At 33.4% G+C, this 22,169-nt stretch overlaps 1 protein-coding gene across 2 annotated transcripts in view; it reads right to left on the bottom strand.

Annotated features, from left to right (window-relative positions):
• Zdhhc17 (zinc finger DHHC-type palmitoyltransferase 17) overlaps positions 1-22,169 on the bottom strand; it is an 83,370-nt gene that overhangs the window by 40,754 nt on the left and 20,447 nt on the right. The window contains exons 2-7 of one of the 2 annotated variants that reach the window (XM_063255183.1): positions 16,458-16,561; positions 10,903-11,025; positions 9,901-9,978; positions 9,092-9,236; positions 1,193-1,257; positions 412-574 (exon numbers count right to left, since the gene is read on the bottom strand). In XM_063255183.1, coding sequence (XP_063111253.1) covers positions 412-574; positions 1,193-1,257; positions 9,092-9,236; positions 9,901-9,978; positions 10,903-11,025; positions 16,458-16,561 — 678 coding nt within the window. Of the gene's footprint in view, positions 1-411; positions 575-1,192; positions 1,258-9,091; positions 9,237-9,900; positions 9,979-10,902; positions 11,026-16,457; positions 16,562-22,169 lie in introns of those variants that run through there. The other variant, XM_063255184.1, reaches the window with a different exon arrangement.

The raw sequence follows: 22,169 nt of genomic DNA, 5'->3' as shown, positions 1-22,169 counted from the left end.
CCTATAAATAGCATAAAGTTACTTATCAAATTTAAAAGTTTGACCCTACCCCTCCCAAAATCAATAAAATAACCAAGAATTAGTAAAATTCATGACAAGGGGTTTAGCTACAAACTTACACTGTCCATAATGATCTTAACCCAAAAAACTACTTCATCTACAAAAAGTTAATATAATGATTTCCAAAATCAGTATATATTCATTAAAGCAAACACCAAAATCTAACAATTATTGCAATATTGCAATATGAAAGTAAATGATCCAAGATCTGAAAACCAATTATCACTCAAAACTAAAGGGTTGAGCTAAGTAAGAAGTTTCTTTCAACTGTCAAGAGTCTATGAAAAGCTGCTTTATTGAGGAATAACAAGTAACATTTCACACAGCATCATCAAAACTGTTTGCTTTTACCTTTATATTCTGGGCATCAACGTTAGCTCCAGCTTCCAAAAGAAGACTAATGACTGTGGTATTCCCTGCTAGTACTGCCCAGTGCAGAGCAGTGTTTTTGTGATACTTGTCACCAAGGTTAACTGAAACATTGAATGTTAAAAGCAATCTAGTTGGATCCACACTGAAAAGGAAAAAAAACAAAACAAAACAACAACAACAACCCTAATTTCAATTATCGAAATCATTGCAAATACTAAACTGACTGCGGTTACATTTACATTCCATTTTTGGAACACTTCTATTCTAACCTAGTCAACAACTTTAAAATTGTAATAAGACAATTATAATAAGACAATATATTAATATTCAGTTTTAAGTATATGCAACTCATATAAGTAAAGGGACAGAATACTTGGTCTTGACATTTTTTATTTTTGATGTAAAAACTGATATTATTAACACCTAAATGATTAAAGAACACAAATTTTTAAATTTCAATCTGGACTATTCCACAAATAATTTAAGACAACTTACAAATTAATACATTAAACTTGCCAATATGTAAATCACATGAAAAATTAATAAGATAACCACTTCTTCTATTTTTAGAAACTGTTAAAAAGAGGAATAGATTATGGGAGCTACAAGTATTGAGGTAGCAGTAAACACAGATGTCAAAACGTAAGTAATTTATGTTACACAGTATTCATTACAAGTTAGTAAGTGTAACCGTTACTGCTTTTTCTCATCACTTGTTTCATATTATTATTTCAGTAAGTATTTTATAATGGTTACATACCTATGTGTTCTATAAGCTGCCCACATTAAAGGTGTCATTCCATTCTGATCCATCATATCTACATCCTGATAAAGTCAGACAGTAAAATTTTATAAGTTCCTAACCAAAATTATTTGGAAAAATCTAATTTACACATTATAGGAGAGGCCAATGTAGTAATAATCAAAGATGATTTATGAAATTTTTGCTTTAACTTTCAGTATAGTCACTAAGTATTTTAATTAACATGTTATTCTTTTATAGTTTTCCCTTTTAAATGATTTGCATTTTAAAATCTTGATATATTCTGATCTCTCAGCTACAAAGAACAGGTAAAATCACTGGAAAACTTGTTTATACTAATGTATGATAAGAGGGACCAAACAAAACCCCATTATCTATAGGCATTCCAAAACAAAGAATAAAAACCCAACTTTTTAATAAATTCAAATTTAGTATTTTGTTGTTATGGAAGTCCATTTTTAGGCTTAAGTAATTCTGCAAATCTCTGAGAAGAAAACAATGCTAAAAGGAATCCCATGCCTTCCACCAGATCCAGCTTGTTTTTAGCTCATTATTCACTCTGCATCTTTAAAAAAGGTGCTTGAATTGCTACTGGATTTTTCAGCTTCAAGTGTCTGAGGCTCTTCACTATGAAAAATGACAACCTGTATCTCTCCTTCAGCTGTCCTATCACAAATAAGCACCTTTCCTTTATTCTTTCCTCTTGAGGAAAATTGTATGAGGACTTGATATTTTCATTATTATAAGCATGCACAAATATTCTCACTGGCCAAACAATTTTGTAAGCTATGTTTTTCTTTTATTCAACTTTTTGTTTTCCCTGAAACTTTTTATCATGCTGATTTAATTTATAGCAAATTAAAATTAAAGCTATCACCTACTAAATCAAAATCTTTCCTAGTTCTCTAAATTTCCTTTTAAGACATTCTATTGTTATCAGAGATTCTACCAGTTTCACTCCATTGAATACCCTCCCTAAACCACTCCAGTGTGGTCTGATTAGCCTCACTGCCTGGAATGTCTGCCTCATTAATTAGAATAGCAATTCTTTGAGTACCAAAATTATAATAAAGTTATCTTTGTATTCTCAGCACCTAGCAAAGTAAATGATCAAAATCATGTGTTAAAAGACATGCTTACAAGGCCATTATTCTAGACTTGGGAAAGACACAACTTCACAGTAAGATAGACATGGCTCTCAATTCGTACTTCTACCTTTAATCATTAAGATAGTGGGCAAAATAAATTTTCTCAGCCTAAGTATTTTAGTCAAAAATTGTGGGCACAAATAATTTCATAAGACTCCCATGAGGATTAAACAGAATAACATATGTAAGGTAGCCAGCCCATAAAACAGACTCTCAATAAATACTAAGGTTCTTCTGTTTGCCTTTCCAGCCTCCCATTTCTTGGTTATATTACACAAGAAGCTCTAATCCAAACTGTGTTGCAAATCTACCATCAGTGGAAAAGTAGAGTTGCAGTAAGTATGCTATAAAACACTACCTATCTCTATGCAAGTAGTTCTCTGTGAACGATTATTATTGATGGAATGATGTCTCAAATATGAACATCATCCAAATGAATTAAGGAAAAAAATGCACAGTGCTAAAACTATTACAATATAGAACTGGAGTGTTGCCTTGGATAGCATTAGTTTTTCACCATGAATACTATATTGAAGATTATGTCCTATCCATTATAAACTCATTTCTGCATTTTTATAGAGTTCCCAGAAATATTTACTTTACTATAACCTCATCCAACAGTTATAAATACAGCATACTTACAGATTAATTTTAAATTATCATGTGACAATTATTTTCAAAGAAATTACACAAACTCGTTTCATATATGAGAGGTAGATAACTTGGGTGCTAGAGATCAAACCAAAGGTCTTACATGTGCCAGGTAGGCACTTTATTACTGAGCTGTCCTTAGCCCCTAAACATGTAAATTTTTAAGTTTCTTCCTGTTAGGTGCAAGTTTTTTTTATATCCTTTCTTAAAAGTAGTAATAAAATATGTAAAATGTAGTACACATCTCTTAAGTACTAAAAGAAAGTGAAATTTATACAACCTTTTCTCTTACAAATAACTATTCATCAGATTTGTCCTTTTCATACAAAAAATGTGACAGATGTATAAATCCTACCCTTTGAGAATTTTATAGCCCACATTCAATGCTGGACTTAAGATCAATAAAACCATCCAAACTGCAAAATTAGTAACAACAAAAAAACCCCATGAATACTCAAAAATTTATACCACTTTTCTTCCCCAGTTATAATTTAAAAACTGGTGCTTCCTTTCCAAATGGACATGTATTCTCTTACAGAAACAATTACCAAGCCAAGGCCAAAAGCTTATGAGAATTCCAAAAACATAAATTAGCATCTTCCCCTTTTTCTCTTAAAATCATTCAAATGAAGTGGTAGTGAACACTGAATATATTTAACAGATAAGTAAAATAAAATTGTAAAGATTGAATGGAAATGTAAAATTGATACAACTACTGTAATAATGTAAAACTGATGCAATAAAAAATGGAATGAAAATTGGAAAAAGACTGTAAAGAATGTATGCTATGAGCCTCACTCATAATAACTATGAGTCAAAGGAAATTATTTAAAGCTAAAAAATTAAGAAGCAGGAATGTAGTTACATTTATCACAATTTTTCTTAACTAAGAAAAATAATTACAAATGTCAGTGAAACACTGGAAAAGGAAAAGCAAAATAAAAATATATTAATTTTATTATTACATATAATTGAGAATTTACCAGAACTAATAAAATTTGAGCAGCCACTTGACCAAATAGAGAGGATGACCAAACATCTGAGGATGGAACATACTAACTAACAGTAGAAACAGTAAACATGAAGTCACTGAGAACAAGTAACTCAAGAGTTGCTCAAGGAACAGCATCAAGAGTAGCGAAGGGTGGGCAGGAGACAGTGGGACTTCTTTCTTCTAAGTCATACCCTTATGTTTGGATATTATAAAGTAAGCATGTGTTATTTTCTTTTTTTTTTTTTTTTTTGTCTTTTTCGTTTTTATCGGTACCAGGGATCGAACTCAGGACTGCCTGCTTGCAAGGCAGGCACTTATGCCGCTGAGCTAAATCTCCAGCCCCAGCATGTGTTATTTTCACATGCAGGAAATAACTATTCATCAGATTTGTCCTTTTCATACAAAAAATGTGACAGATGTATAAATCCTACCCTTTGAGAATTTTATAGCCCACATACAATGCTGGACTTAAAATCAATAAAACCATCCAAATTGCAAAATTCATAACAACAAAAAAAAACCCATGAATACTCAAAAATTTATACCACTTTTCTTCCCCAGTTAAAAATTGAAAGAAAAAACCTGTATCATTCATTTTTAATACCCTGTTCTAGGAGAAACTAAGGAAGAATAAGGATAATTCCCTGTTAGTCTTCAAAGACCTCACCTCAACTTTGCACTGACCCTTTCCCACACTAAATACAGGCTGGACCTGTTCTATTTAACTGACAGAAAAGTTCAGAAATGTTACCATGCCCATTTAAGACCTAAGACTGAAAGAAGAACAGCTTCTGCCTTTGTTCCTTTTGGAGCTCTCAAACATCATTCAAGAAATCCAGCTCTCTGCTGAGAAGACTGCATGAAGTGATACTGCAAGTTCTGACACTACATTAAGAAAGACAGAGGAACAGCTATCTTAGCATCATAGTTAAAAATAGTCTTCTCATTTCTACCAAGGTACAAGATAATGTGTAAAGTGTGTCAACCCTTCAGCCTAGCCAAAGAGCCTAGATAACTGCAACCCTCAGCCATTACTAAAGAAAAAGAACTACCCAGTCAATCATAGAACTGTGAGATGTAATAAATGATGGGTATTGCTCTTAACCATGAAACCTGGGGGTTAGTTTGTTAGCATAGTAATAAACTCCCCTTCCAGCAATTAGCTTACTAAGTCTATGACTCCTTTCCTAAGGTTTAATGTACAACACACAACTGCAATTGATACTGCCAAAAATACACATTTTAAGAACTCATTAAAGGAAATACTATTCAAAGTCTAAGTCAGTGTAAAAATTTAAATTCAAATAATAATAAACACATTGAGAGTGGTAAATTAAATGCCTTTAAGTTATTCTTACGATGAGATACTTATTTATAAAATTAATGTATATAAGCATAACCAGAAAAACCACATGGAAGAAAAATTGGGTGACATTACTTTTAACGTAGTACATTTATTACAAGAACTCACTGATATACTCTGGTTATATTTAACATGATTATGGTCACTGTCACACATTCAAGCAAAGTCAGGAGAAAGTATTTAAATCTTCCATTTTCTGACAATAAGGAGAATTATTTTACAGAGCAGAAAATGAGAAACTGTAACATTTATTATGATAAGAACCTTACAGAAAAACGGAATAGATGGTCTTTACCTCAATATGATAAAAGCCATCCATGACAAACCAACGGCCAGCATCATATTAAATGGCCCAAAACTGAAAACCTTTACCCTAAAATCAGGAACAAGACAAAGATGTCCATTATTGCCACTCCTTTTCATTATAGTATTAGAAATACTAGCAAGAGCAATTAGACGAAAGAGAAATAAAAGAAGTTGTTAAACTATCATTATTTGCAGATGATATGACACTCTACATAGAAGACCCAAAAATTCCATTGAAAGTCTCCTAGGTATAATAAATACATTCAGCAAAGTAGCTGGTATAAAGTTAACACTCAAAAATCAATAGCATCCCTATACACAAACAACAAAATCACTGAGAGAGAAATAAGAGAAACTACACCCTTCAAAATAGCATCCAAAAAATGAAATATTTAGGAATCAACCTAAAAAAGAAGTAAAAGATCTATTCAGGGAAAATTATAATACCCTGACTAAAGAAATCAAACACGACCTCAGAAAATGGATGGTTAAAACAAAAGACATCCTTTGTTCATGAATAGAAGAACAAATATTGTGAAAATGACCATTCTCCCAAAACTATTATCCATATTTAATGCAATTCCAATCAAAATACCAGTAGCATACCTCACAGATCTAGAGAAATCATTTCTAAAATTCATCTGGAACCAGAAGAGACATAGAATAGCATAGGCAATTCTAAGCAACAAAGACAAGGCAGGAAGCATCACAATTCCTGACTTCAAGTTATACTATAAAGTTACTGTAATAAAATCAGCATGATACTGGAATAAAAGTAGACCTGAAGATCAATGGAATAGATTAGAAGACACAACTACAAACATACTTAGCCACCTTATCTTTGCTAAAAGGCCAAACACGTTCACTGGAAGAAAGATAGCCTCTTTAATAAATGGTGCTGGAAAAATTGGCTCTCCACAAGCTGAAAACTAAAACTAGATCTAGGCCTATCACCCTGCACTAAATGGATCAAAGGTCTAAATATTAAACATTAAATCTGTTGGAAAACAAAGTAGGTAGAAATTTTGAAGACAAAGGAGTAGGTAGAGAATTCATGAACAAAAATCAAACTGTGCAAAAAATACTTCCCAGAATCAATAACGGATCATATCTTACTAAAGAGTTTTTGCGTGCTCAAAGAAACCTCCGGCATAGCGCAAAGAAAACCCACAAATTGGGAAAAAATCTTACTTAACTGTCCCTCAGACAAAGGACTTCTGTCTAAAACATAAAGAATTTTAAAAAATCAGACCCCTGAAATTCAAAGACTCAGTCCAAAAATGGGCATCTGAGATAAATACACAGTTCTCAGATAAAGACACACAAAAGGCAAATAAATACAGGAAAAAATATTCAGCATCATTGGTCGTTAGAGAAATGCAAATTAAAATCACACTGAGATTCCATCTTACTCCAGAAAGAATGGCCAGGATAAAAAAAACCACAAACAACAAATGCTGGAGAGACTGCAACGAAAAAGAACTCTTCTGCACTGTTGGTGGGAGTGCAGACTGATGCAACCACTATGAAGGTCAGTCTGGAGGTTCCTCAAAAAGCTAGGATTGGGGACTAGGGATTTAGCTCAGCAGCATAAGCTCCTGTCTTGCAATCAGCGTGGTCGTGAGTTCAATCCCTGGTACCGATTAAAAAAAAAAAAAAAAAGCTGGAATTGGAAGTCCCATTTGACCCAGCTATTCCACTTCTGGGTATATTCCCAAAATAATTGCAAACATCATATCACAATGACATATGGGCACCCATGTTTATAGCAGCACAATTTATAATAACCAGATCTTGGAAACAACCTAAATGCCCATCAACTGAGGAATGGAAAAAAAGAAGTGGTATTTTTATACAATGGAGTACTATTCAGCTATAAAGAATGATCACATTGAGATATTTATAAATAAACCTATGCAACTTGAGATCATATTCATAAGTGAAATAAATCAAACTCATATGTGTAAACACCGTATTGTCTCCCTAGTGTAAGAAATGGTATGAGTACATAAGATACAAAATCCTCTACAAATACAGTGAAGGGATAAGAATCTGCTACAAAGGGAAAAAATAACATCTCAAGGAAAAGGAGGAAAAAGAAAAAAACATGTAAAATTGTATAATCACTCTTAGGATAGCTAAGATGACTGTGCTACAAATTCTGTAAGTTCTTGGAACAAAACAGCTAACATCCACAGAATTGGAACAATTATGCATGTTAGTATCTGATGATCTGAGGAACTCTTAATAACAACCCTAGTTGTGCTCCTATCACCTTGTTTTGAAAGCCTGTATCATCACTGTTTTGGGTTCTTTGCTATTGTTATTCATTTGGGGGTTTTTTTGTTTCTTATTTTTCTAGTAATGTTTTGTTTTTCCCTCTAATACAGAAAGGATAGGTATACATGTAGAGGCTTATACATTCCTAGAACTTCTCCTAAACAGTTTATGAGAATCGGCTGTATTATGCATGATGAAATTGAACAGCTACTTTGAAGAAAAAGAGACATTATGGTATCCCTTGCAGATACAATATTGTCATGTTGTGAAATCCAGTAATACTATTATTCTCTGTTCAGCGTGGTTTTAGCCTGTTTTGCATTGTTTAATTTCAACATACATTAGACAGCTAATTTGAACAAGTACAAGAGACTTTACGGCAGCCATTGTTGATTTCCCTAATGCCTGGTTTTGAAGGTCTGTAATGCCTTCATCACTCTGTTCTGATCAGTTTAATAGTATTTTGTTTTGTATGAATTCATTATTTGTGAAGATATGGACAACTATTTGGAAGAAAACAAAACAAATTACGGTAGCCATGGTAGATACCCTTAAAAATGAAAAGAAAATGAGAAACTGCTCTTGAAGAAATTATTCCTCTAGAGATGTATTAAAATAGAAATATAACCAATAAATAACTTCAAAAATGTTAAGACGACATTAAATAATATATTCAAAAAACCTAAGCAGAGAAAGAGGAGATAACAGAATTTTTTTCCCTTATTTTCCAGGATTTATTTCTATGTTTGGAGAGGGTTTTTTCCTTTTTTCTTTCTTTCTTTCTGACATGGTCTCACTATGTAGTCTAGGCTGGCCTTCAACTCACTTTGAAGCTGAGGGTGGCCTCGAACTTGTGATGATTCTCTTGCCCCAGCCAAGTGCTGGGATTAGAGGTATGCCCCACCATGCCCTCAAAGATTTATTTCATCACTCGCAAATGAAAAAAAAAAAAAAAACCCAATGGATTCATGATTTTTATTTTAAGTGAATTAAAACCTCAAAATCAGATTAATTATACATTTATTTATTCTCTTTATTTATCCAAAAGTATTCTTTAAATATCACTAGGTCATTATATATGTTACACCAAATATATTAGGCATTTAAGCCATGAAGAATATATAATTAAAATCTATACCACTGTGATATTTTACCTGTCCTTTTGCTATGAGATAAGCAACAATTGAGGTATGTCCAAACTGAGCAGCCAGGTGAATACAGCTACATCCTTCCCCATCAATTAACGAAGGATCGGCACCATATTTCATTAGTTGTACAACCATGGATAGATGGCCCTGTCTAAAACATAAAAGAATACTAAAGTTATTTTCAACAAGATCTGGGATTTTGCGGAATTTTTGGTTTTTTGAGATTGGGTCTTGCTCTGTAGCTTAGGCTGGTCTTGAACTCATGGCACTCCTTCTGCCTTAGCCTCTCAAGTGCTGGGATGACAGGCGTACACCACCACCTCCTGCTCTGGAGTGTTTTTAAACAAAGTAATAATGGAAAGATTACACATATATTTTCCAAAGTTATTTTTAAACAGATGTGTATCAAGAGACATTTAGAATTCCATGGTTCCTAAAAGTGTTACTGGAATAACACTCTGGTAATTTATGTAGCTATTCAAGGCTTTTAAAAACATAAAGAAATACTATATTCTATTATTTCTATCCAGTGCAATCTCAATTCCAAGAACAGAACTAGTCCTAAATATCATTTATCAACTCACAATTTAATCCAATCTCGTAACTAATATTTGCATGGCTAATTCTCTAACGACATTTGGAAGTAAGCTTTACTTCCAACACAGGTAACACCAGAAAACAGTATACTAGCACATTAATGATGGTAACTATTGACATAATGAATTTCCCCATTCATTTTAGCATAATTTTTAAAATGATAGTTTTATTCTATTATAGTAACCACAGGGGAAAAAAACCCAGAAGCAAATTTGAACCTGGTGGCCCAGTGCAAAGGGGTTGAATTCAGGTCTCCTCCAAGTTGATCCACAATAGCACCTTTCGAAATATAGTATCTGTAAGACAAAATTTTTAACACTTTATAAACAGTTTTCACTTTCAACTTTAAGAATTATGTAAAAAAATAAAGTCCATTTTTGATTTCATGCTACTTTGTGCTCATGAAGACAACCCATCTTTCTTAACAGCTTAAAAAATATTAACCTGATTTGATCTTAGTATAATACAACTTTGTTTAAAGAACTGTATTTTGTTTCTGCTTTAAAATATTTAATCTTTGTCTTTTTTCATTTTTATCAGTACCGGGGATCAAACTCACAACCGCCTGCTTGCAAGGCAGGTGCTTATGCCGCTGAGCTAAATCCCCAGCCCCAAAATATTTAATCTTTAAAAAATATTGTCTGTATTTTGCACACACACAAAAAACTTTTGGCAGAGTTTTGTATCCAAAGATCATTTTTTTTTTCTTAAAAGTAAAAGAAAAATTAATTTTTAAGTTATAAAAAAACTGAAATGTCAAATGATTGCATAAAAAAGGTGGTCAAAGAATCTTGAGTAGGAGCACACAGAAACATGGAATCAGAACATTCATGGAATAGCCAAGAGATGCTCTATTTGGAGAGCTGTATTTTAAACTTTACTTTCCATATAAGATTGCTATAGATTAAACAATATACACGAAATAATTCTATAAAGTATACACCATAATATAAAGGTCCTTTATTATTCTTCATTGTACCTTTAAAGCAGTTTTTTTTTTTCTTTTTCTTTTGCTTTTGGGAATTGAACTCAGGCAGTTCTTGCCAGGCAGATGCTTATGCCACTGAGCAATATCCTCAGCCCAAAGCAATTTTTTAAGAAAAGTACACTATTTACACTTTTACAAGTCATAAATTTTAGAAATAATTAGTTTTTAGGATACTTTCAATAATCTGATAATTAGAAATCACTGACTAATTAAAAACACAGAAAACACATACTTGACTAAATCTATCCTGTTATTGATGGCAGCCCAATGAAGGAGTGTGACATTTTCTTTGTCTGGTTGCCGAACATCATAACCTGCTTCTACCAATTCTCGGCAGCGTTCATATATTCCGTATCTTGAAAACAAAGAAAATATGGCATTGTCATTATTACTTAACAAATTCAAAGCTGCAAATAACATTTACAGAAGGAAACCATGGTCCATTTCATACTCTGAAACTGAAATGTATCCCTGATCATAAAATATCACTTCTAAAATATCAACATTTCAGCAGCATTCAATAATCCATTTTAGAATATTCATGTATCTCACTTTTAAGAATGGAAAACCTCATAGAAAAGGAAACTAGAAATAAAACAGTTGCTCTTTTTCTTTAGAGTACCACATTCCACAATTAAAACAGACTGAGGTAAACTTTAAAAACACACATAATTAAGCTAAAAATATTAAACATATGAAAGTATGAGTAGAGAGTAGATTCCTGTCATTCAGTTTAGCCAGTGAGACAAGACCAAGTCTACTGGAAGAGCTACATGGAAAGATATTCGTATCAGACAGGACAGACAAGTGCACTTGGAACCTGACCCTCACTGCTATGTCCTATCACTGTGGAAATTTTTTAAAAATTTCTTAATTGTGGAAATTTTCAAATATAAACAGAGTAAGAAGAAGAGTACAACAAATCACTAACAATACATCATCAAGCTACAACCACCATTACCTTTTGCCTAAGCAAAATACTGGGCCTCTGGAAGTATGCACCACAAAAACAAACTGAAATACACCAGACAGTATTTGTAATCTCCTAATTAGAGTGGTATCCAAAAAAGAAAAGTAACAGAGGATGTACGATAAAGTGACACTAGAAACAAACTAAAACTTCTGCAATAGGAGCTACACAGTAAATTGTGACAGCGGGCAAATAAGACTGGTGACCAAGGGAAGAAAATACATTCCTCTGGAGGCAAACCACCACTACAGCAACCTTATTCCATTCCATTGAGGTAAAATAGATCTCAGACTTGACTACGTCATATGAACTCACCCCGTTCTTTGCAAAAGAAAACAAAACAAGGGGTCCTGAGCCCATTTGAGTCAATATGGCTCAGAGACTTGACCTAAGGTAACCAATATCCTCAATCACAAACTTAGAGACACCCAAAGTGAGGAACTGCATGCTGCTAGCATTAAAAAAATGAGTATAAAATCACCCCTATACATTTGACTACTGCTTCATGTGCATGCTTACGTATCATATGTTATATACTCCTTATATATATGCTGATACTTTTATAGAAAACATACACAATCTCACTGTACCTCAACCACAGGGTTACTCTGTCTGTGGTGTATCCTTTGCTGCTTTTTCCTAGGCTGCTTTCTCTATGGCTAGCAGGCACCATCATCGTATTTGATTCTAACAAATTCTTCTTAATTCCTGGTGGCCATGTCTAATTTACCTCTTTTACAAGTTAAAGAGCTGAACTAGCGATACTTTTAGCTACATTCGTATCTAGTAGATAAATGTTTTACTAATACTTAACACAGCCTTCACAATGCTGCAGGCTCGTTTTCCATATAAACACTCGCAAACACACCCACACGCCACAAATCAACCTAAGGAAGGAGCAGGAAAGGATGACAACAGTACCTTTGGTTGGTTGTTCTCTTTCATGAAGTTGTTTACATTTGTGCAGTTACACAAACTAGGCATCTTCAAAAGCAGTCGTACTTTGAGATGGGTAAATGAAAATCTTATACACAGATCACTGGTTAGTTTCCTTACACTTGTAAGTGCTTAAGTAAGTTCTCAGAACTGTGATTGCTTGTATTGCCTGATCTATTTTGCACACCTGTATCTTGCAATCTCAGCAACTATTTTGAAGATAACAATATGTAATATAATTACTGTTAATTTCCTATCAGTTTGTTTTGAAATCGTATATTGGTTCTACCATTTTATTTTTTATTGTTTTACTGTTTTCTTTTAATCTCTTTAAAATTTAAAAAAAAATTTAAAAGGATTCTTAGAGGATAGCAGAGTAGGAAGAATCAGAAATCTGTTTCTCCACCTACACAACACCTACATTGGCAGCTGGTATGACAGATTACTTTGGAATTCTAACCCAGTAGCAATTCCTCATCCCAAAAGGTGGCTGTGTATCATTTCCTAGAGCAACTGGTATATAATGTTTTCCAGAAACGGTGGAACAAAAGGACATTCTCCTTCAAATATCAGAGGTTTGTGCCTGTTACTTGTAATTGGGAGAAAGCAGCAATGGCCACTGTTGTTGTACACTGCCCTCCTACACACACAGTTTCAATGCTGTAAGTTCCTACCTCTCCAGCAGAAATGATTTCCCCTAATTTAAATGGCCAATACCCTTTTCTTCTGCCCTGTCACTTTTCTCTTTTTCTCCTTTCCAGAGCAGACAATTAAAAACTAGGTCATTCAAAGGCAACTGCAAATACAGGAAAAATTATAAAATTACTGTGCATTCCCCTGAGAAAAGACAAGAGGACCTTAAATTTATACTTCAGGCTAATGACCCATGAGGCACAGATAAACCTTCAACAATTAAAAAAAAATTTTTTAAATAACAAAAAAACCAGCACACCTTGTGGAAGGAGTACCTGATTTCTCAGTTACCAATTAGATTCAAATGTCTAGTTTTCAACAACAATAACAAAAAGTCTTCCATTTTAATATTATGTATCTTTGCGAGGTATTTTTTTTGGTAAGAATCAAATATAAAATAGAGTATCCAAATAAATTTAGCATTAGATGTCCATATCAGTGTAACAAAATATTCAGCTAAGATCTAAAATAATAAAACAGTAACACTATTCATCTGTAAATAGGTTAATGAAAGACATCAAAGTAAGAGCTAAAGAAGTATCTTTCCCAAACTGATGTACAACTTCAATGAAATTCTCTTTAAAATCTCAAATGAGTATTTCATAAACTTTAGAGTGAAACTCTAAAATTCAGTTTAGAAGATCAAAAGGTCAGGAATACTCAAACTTATTTTGAAGAGTAAGAAGAAAGTTATCAAAGAAATGACGTACTAAACAAGATCTAATAAATGGGCCAAAAGGGTATCAGGAAATGGACCACATATGCGGCAGTTTGATAGGTAACAAAAACAATGTACTATAAATCAGGAGAGAAAAAATGCACTGCTCAAAAAATGGATAATGAAAAATAAATGGCCATCTAGAACCATCTTCACACCATACTAAAAATAAATCTAATTCCTAAATTAAGGTTACACTGTACGCATACACATATGAAAAGATAAAAATTGTAAAACAGTATAGCTGTTTTCATTTTAAAACATTTTGCTAATATAAGTTATGACATATACAAAATATATGGTAACTTAATAGTAACTATAAAATAAATACCTAAATAATCAACAGTCAAATCAAGTAATAAAACAGTATAAGCACTCTGAAAGCGCTACCTCTTGCCTTTACTTAGGATCTGATTCTAAATTATTTAAAATTGAAAATTTGCTACTATTAGATAAAAGCTACTCAATGACAGAAGACTACAAAAGACTCAATTACAGTACACAGTTAAATACAATAAATTAGGTTAAAGTTATACAGAATTAGGTCCTTAGTGATGGGGAAAAAAATCATGAAAGTTTTTTTTAAAACAATAAAAAGCCAACTGCAAAAGAATATATACCTAGGAGGATCACTTTATATAAATTTAAGCACATATAACACTAATACATTGTTTTTAGAGAAAGATGTATACAGAAACGTGAATGAGAATTGCAGTACTCCTAGTAATTTCAAGAGAGGTTTTTTCACGGGCAGTAGAGGAAAGCACACACAAATGAGAAACCCACAGCAACTACAGTAAATCAGGATTTGCTTAATCTGAGATACTCTCCATGTTTTTCATAAGAGTGAAATGTTTAATAACAAAGGGTTTTAAAAACAAAATGTTAACGGCATATAAAGATTCTTCAAGAATTAAAGTTGACATGAACAGATTAAAAAAACAAAGTTAGCTTGAAAAACTGATCAGTCAGTATTTTCAGTATTACAGAAATTAACCAAAGTCTTTTGACAACTCAGGTAGTAAAGAAAATCATTGAAGAGCTAAAGGAAGCCATATCTAAAGAACTAAAGGAACAAAGTCTCAATTAATAAAGAATATCAACAAATGGAAGTCATGAAGAAAACTCAGAAATTCTAGAGTTGAAAAAAATACAACAGCTAAAAGGAAAACTTACCAAGGGACTCAAAAGCAGACTTAAGCAAACAAAAGAAAAAATCAGTGGGAAATCAATGGAGGCAATCTAGTTAGATAAACAGGGGGAAAAAAAGAAGAAAAATTAACAGAATTTCACAGACCTGTAAGATATCAAGCATACCAAAATAACAAGAGTTCCAAAAGGAGACAAAGCGACAGAAAGAATATTTGAAGAAATAGTGACCAAAACTTCCCAAATTATACAAAAACCTAAGATCAATATGGTCTATGTGTCTATTTATCTAACTACCAATAAAATTTATACAAAATGTACACATAATCCCAAGAAACTCAATGAAATTCAGAAGGATACTCAAGAGACCCACATATCAACACAACACAAATTGTCAAACGACAAACAGTATTAAAAGAAGCAAAAGATTAGGGACTAATCACATACAAGGGATCTTCAATAGGTAGTACATGGAAACTTCATCAGGCAGTAATGGAGGGAATTCAGAAACAACAAAAACATAGAAAACAAGGCAAAAATGGCAGATATATATCTTACCTAACACAAGTTACATTATATGCAAAAACATTTAATTCTCCAATTAAAAGAATGTGGATTTTCCTGGGTGTGGTAGCACACACCTATAATGCTAACACTTAAGAGGCTAACGCAGAAGATTGCTATGAATTCAAGGCCATTGCAGGCTACAAAGTGCCACTTTTCTTTTTTCCTGGTACTGGGAATCAAACTCACAACCTCACACTTGCCATGGAGGCACTGTGCCACCCAGCTATATCCCCAGCCCCATCCAATCTTTCTTGCCACTTTCTTTTGTATGTGTCTCAAAACATTTTTTTAAAAAGTGGTCTTCTTGAAGTTAGATGTATGAATTACAGGTATAGTTTCTCCATTTTATCTGCTGATGAAAGTTTCTGCTGTATTCCAACTTCCTCATGATTCTGCATTGTAAGATTCCTACATTTACCATTTCCCTTGATCTAGCTCAAAGACTGACAATCTAGCATTTTGAAGATCATAGCTCTGATATTTCCCTCAATATAAGTTAAATACATGACACTGACTACATTCTATTTCTAATTTGTATACTTAAACAGAAAGGAAAAGGAGGATGTACATATTTTTCTCTACAGGTTCTCTTAATACCTATATTTTCTAATTTTCCAGTCCATATTAATATTCTCAGGACATAAATAACAACAAACCTCTAGAAAGATTAACAAATACTAGAAGTAGGTTAAAATTAAGAATTTTAAATATTCATATATGTATTTTATTATTCATATTACAGAAAAATACTTACTGTGTAGCCTTGACAATGTCCCATGTGCTGTAATCATCAATATGAGTTTTGCGTCCCAGAGGTTCACCATACCCATGGTTATAATGGCTTTGGGGTTTGATTTCCTATTAAAAACAAAACCACACATAGGCAAAAAAAAATTTTTAAAGTATAGAAAATATTTTAATATTTTTGCTTTTGTTGTTGTTTGAAGAATATTTACTATTAAAATAATTAAGTTTCAACTTATCCTGAAGCATGTACTCTGGAGAAAAAGCATGATCAAATAAATACACCCTGTACACATTCTCAAAATTATAAAGTTGTAAGACTAGAAATCAGTGACAAATTAGTAACTGAAATTCATCTTTAACACCATAGAACGCTCTTACATCTTCATGACATCAGTTCTCACTAAACTCAATTTTCTATTCCTCTCCAGTTTCAACATTTTATTTCAACCTAGTCCCCAAATGAACTCCTAAGGGAAGAAAAGAACTTCCACATTCTTACAGAAGAATACAGTATCAAGAAGATTATTCTTCTATTTGCAGATATTAAACTACTTCATCCTGAGAACTAGAGCAGTTCTAATAAATTAAATCTTCTTGAATATAGTCAGGTGCCACATACCATTTTGATCAACAGAACGTATACAGAAACTGCAAAAAAAAAAAAAAAAAAAACACATACACATTTCAGCAGTTCACTGTACTAACACATGTGTAGAAGCTAAAAGCCACCCTCTTTGAGTACCTCTTATCATCACGGAGGCCAAAGGTAATCTGTATTAATCTCATGAATGTCTCAATAAATTTAGTATTAAAATATTTATGTAAGTTTTGCTTTTCCTAATACATATAATTTTTTGTGAACTCTGTATGACGGTGATCTCAAAGCATTGTGATGCAGCTGAAATTTTCTCATTACCTAGTATTTTTACTGTATCTTTACTATACAAATACTTAACACTGTACTTCAACTGCTTAGCTACATGCTGGGCAGGTTTGCAGTCCTAAGAGCAATATAGTATTGGGGACCACAAATTCACAATGATTGGTTTTGTGCATTTCCTTGTGGGACAAAAGGAAGGATTAGGACTGTAGATACCACCCATCTAGGATTTCCCATTAACTCTTCCAAGCATAAAATCATCTATGTCTTCTTAAATCATCTCAGGACTATACTCAAGGACAAGATACTTCTAAGCAAAAGATCATCTACATCTTAAATCATCACAGCATTATCCTTGGGTCAAGATACTTCAAACATAAAATTATCTACACCCTCTAGAATGGAGCCTTTGCTAGCCCCACCTATCACTGTATAGACCAAATAAATAGTGGCTGTTTTGGGAGTGGAGAAGTCGACCCGGGGACACTGACTTCCCAGCCTTGCTGGAATACTGTTCCTGTTTTCTATTTTTCTCACGACATACTTGAGACTGACAATCGGGATTCTTGGCCGGGTTCTAGATATTGACAATTGAGACTCTACATCGAGTTCCTGATAACATAGCCTGTGTGTGTGGTAGGGTATTCTACCTAAGATTAAGTTAAGTACATTCCACAATGCTTACCACAAAGTCACCTAAGCAATGCATTTCTCAAAACATGTCATATTCATTAAGCAACACATGATCGTAATTCTAAACGTTCAATATCTTTTACAAACTACATATATATAAAATTAAATGACAGCAACATAGAATATATATGTTCTACATTCAACAACAACAAAAATGGATATTACAACACATTTAAAATTTATGTGCAGTTCACGATTTTCTATGTAAAATACAAAATACACTAGGCACTCTGGAAGGCTGGGGCAAGAGGATTCCTACTTCCAGCCCAGCCTGGACAACTGAGTGACAGCAAAACGCTTGTCTTAAAATAAAAACAGAGCTGGGGATTTAGTTCAGTCAAAACGCCCTATCTTCCATCCCCCATACCAAAAAGAAAAAACAAAAAAAATTTTTGCTAGTATAAAACAGCATTAAGATACACTTACGTTTCTTTTCTACGAAAACAGAAAAAATAAGCCTGGCATGGTGGTTTCCATCTGTAATCCCAGCACTTAGGAAGCTAGGTTAGGAGGAAGCCCTAGAGTTCAAGGCCAGTCTGCACTATATATTGAGTTCAATACCAACCTGAGCTACAGAGACATCTTCTTTCAAAAAAAAAAGACAAATGAACAAATAAATGAAAAAAATGAATGAAAAAGAATTCTTCTCTAAAAGCATCTCTTCAAACTGTATTATTATTATTTCTGATATTTTTCACACATATGTAAATAAAGTCATAAAATACTTGGAAAAACATAGAATAATTTATATTCTCTTACCTCCGATCACATCACTATCAATAACATTTAATAATACAAAATTAAAAGAACTTTATTGGTAAAAGTATATTATCATTATTCTACCCTAGCCATGCAAATTGTAGCAGAAATTTCAAAACTACTTTGACCAGGGGCTGGGGATTTAGCTCAACGGCATAAGCACCTGCCTTGCAAGCAGGTGGTCTTGAGTTCAATCCCCAGTACCGATAAAAAAAAAAAAATACTTTGACCCATAAATTTAGAAAACTATCTACCTGAATATCTTTGACAACTGTAAATATATTTTCAACCAAAAAATTCTGAATTTTATAAAAGCAGATTATGCTTACTGTAACATTTTTCAAGTACTGAGTGCTAATATATAATCTGATGGAAAGTTCTAAATTAGTAGTTCACTAGCTGTTTCTGATTGGTTTAGTATTTTTTTGTCCCATCCTCCCCCTAGCACCAAGGACTTAAAAACAGGTCTTCATACTGAGGAAATGCCCAGTCTTTTTGAATTTCTTTTTTTTTGAGCCAGAATCTCACCAAGTTGCTAGCCCAGGCTGGGCTAGAATGTGATTCCCTGCTGTCTCAGCCTCCTAGAGTGCCAGAATTACAAGTATATACCAATGATGATTGTTTTTGATCGGAAGAACTGAAGTTTAATTTTTTTGTTTTTGTCAAACTGGGTTTGAGTTTACATATGTAGAAACTCAAGGCAATAGAGCCGTCTCAGTCTAATGACATAATCAAACCTTTTTTAGCTTAGGGGTTTACATAAGATTTGCTCAGTTGACAAAAGATTCTGTCACATTAAAAAAAAAAAACCTAGAAACCTCTGGATTAGAAGTCTTCTAAATCCTTTCTAAGACTAACATACAGCAATTTTATATAATGGAGTAGAATAGTAATAGCCACTTAGAGTTATTTTCATTAGTAGGATGTTGCAGTAGTTACATTTGTTATTGGGAGTTGATTCATGTGTATAACATATGTAACCATTTTTTCAATCCCTTGACACTCCCCCTCAAAGGCATTTTCCCTCTGGTGTGAAGAATCAAACCCAAGGCCCAGGCTGCTAGGGAAGTGGTGCTCTATTCACAGGGCTACACCCCAACCCCCTTGAAAGATCCTTAATGTACCTATTAGTAGTCAGGCACAGGTTTTCACAGTTCCGACTTTGCCAGCTATGAAAGAGAACTGAAGGAGATAAATCCTCCCAAATCTGCTACTAAATGTGTAGACAGGAAATAAGGAAGGCAAGCTGAGATTAGAGACCCTGCTACGTATGTATACACACTCGAGCTAAGAGAAATCAACAGAATATGAAATAACTCAAACTTGTAGAGCAAGTACAGGGCAAACACTGTCTATGTGCCTCGACACTAACTTCACTTTTCTCATCTTTTACCTTCATTCACTCATTCATTCACTCACTCACTGAAGACTGAACTTATGGCCCTTACACTGAACTACATTATTTATTCTGAGAGTCTTATCAAGGATGGACTTCAACTTGGGGTCTTCCTGCCTCAGCCTCCCAGAGTGCTGGGATTACAGATGTACATCACTACTATCTAAGCACTTACCATACCGACTGTTAATTTCTTTTACTTCTTCAAATTTCAAGAACAGAAGATTCACTCTTACTATAGACTTCAGCAATCTCAGCATTCAATCTCTTTTCAGTCCATATTAAGTCAAAAACGTTCACCTTTTCAGGCTGAAGTTTAATTCAGTGGCATGACATTTGTCTAGCGTAGGGAGGATCTGAGTTTGATTCCCAGAAAAGGGGGAGAAAACCTTACACTTTCTCACTTAAAGTACTTTATAGCTTCTCTCTGACATACCCAAATTACCAACACTTCTCATTCTTTGGGGCCGCTATTAATTTAGGATTACTTGGACAAAAACATTTTCATACCTGAGATAAATGATCTAGTAAACAGAGGCAGCTCCACTAAGTGAATAAGGGTTGGATAGTATATAAAGTATGCATACAAGGGAGGATTTAGTTCCAGGAGGATGAAGCTGAAACAGCACAAAATTTCACCATGCTACTCAGAATGATACACAATTTAAAACTTATGAATTATTTATTTCTGGAAGCAAAGTATAATAAAGAGGGTAAAATATAATGGCAAATATATGTATGAAAAGATGTTGCAATGCTCAAATAAATGAATTCCAAAACAAACCAAAGGGGAAAGCAAGAAAGAAAAACTAGTTCAGCAAAACTCTAGGCACAAAATGCTACCCATAAGACAGTGCAGTCACAGTGAATTAGCAAAGCAAGTCAATGGATCTACTCATATGCTTATGGCTTGTACTGTATAAAGGGCTACTCCTGGGGATCACTCCAATACATCAATTTCTGAACCAAGAAACTAATTTAATTAAATGACTTCAGTTGCTGAAACCTAACCTTACTAAATTTGTAGGATGCTACTAGAGCATTATTCAATAAAGCAACGGCGACCAAAAATGGAAAGGTCTTTATGGGTACCTCATTTGCTTTTAAATCCTAGTTAATATTGATGAATTAAATGAGACCTTAAGATAAAATGAAACACGCTGTGCAAGCAGGTGGTCCTGAGTTCGATCCCCGGTACTGATAAAAAGGAAAAAGACAAAAAAAAAAAAAAAAAACTCTTTACATTTTTTAATTGTAAAAAAAAAAAGGCACCATGTCACAGTCATAAATCCATGCAAAAAAAAATTGGCAAGGAAGAAAAAACCCAAAGTAGTAATGAACTAAATTCTAGAGATACCATAAAATCTTTTAAAAGGGAATGTTGATTGCTTATAATTTTGACAAGATAGCATAAGCATAAAACGTATAACACAGTGAACAATGAATGGCAAAGAAAACCTGTTGCCAGTACAAAATTACTGCTAATTCATTTATAATATAAAGAGTTAATAAATAGGGCCAGCAGATGGCACTACTCACAAGACAGAGTCCTTAATGCATCACCTTTAAGGGAAAATCGGATAAAAATACCTTAGTTAATTGATTATACGTAATGGAAAGATTATACAGTCAAAACTGTATTTTCAGTCAAAACCAGGTTCCTTATAGTATAATATGTATTCTGCTGTGGTCCTACTCTGGGTAACGGTGTATGACTGCTGGCTCTGGTGGGGTCCAACTTGAAGCACTGGTTCTCTTATGCTACAGTACCATCAGCCGCAATTCAAAATATCAAATTAATTTTGTTTCCAATCAAAGTTTGACATGGTGAAAATAAAGGAAAAAATTTTTAAGTACAGGCTTTCTGCTGTTTAACCAACTATGGTTATTTTTTTCTGGTACCAGGAATCAAACTTTGTGCTTACCACGCAGGAGCTTATGCCACTGTGCTGCATCCCCAGCCATATAAAGGAAATTTTAAAAGTAGAAAA

The sequence above is a fragment of the Cavia porcellus genome, unplaced genomic scaffold (genome assembly GCF_034190915.1).
Source record: "Cavia porcellus strain 051 isolate PalLab524CR breed Dunkin Hartley unplaced genomic scaffold, mCavPor4.1 scaffold_8, whole genome shotgun sequence".
Classification (NCBI taxonomy): Eukaryota; Metazoa; Chordata; class Mammalia; order Rodentia; family Caviidae; genus Cavia; species Cavia porcellus.
The sequence above is the reverse complement of the archived record's forward strand: the minus strand, read 5'-3'. Positions and strand labels throughout refer to the sequence as shown.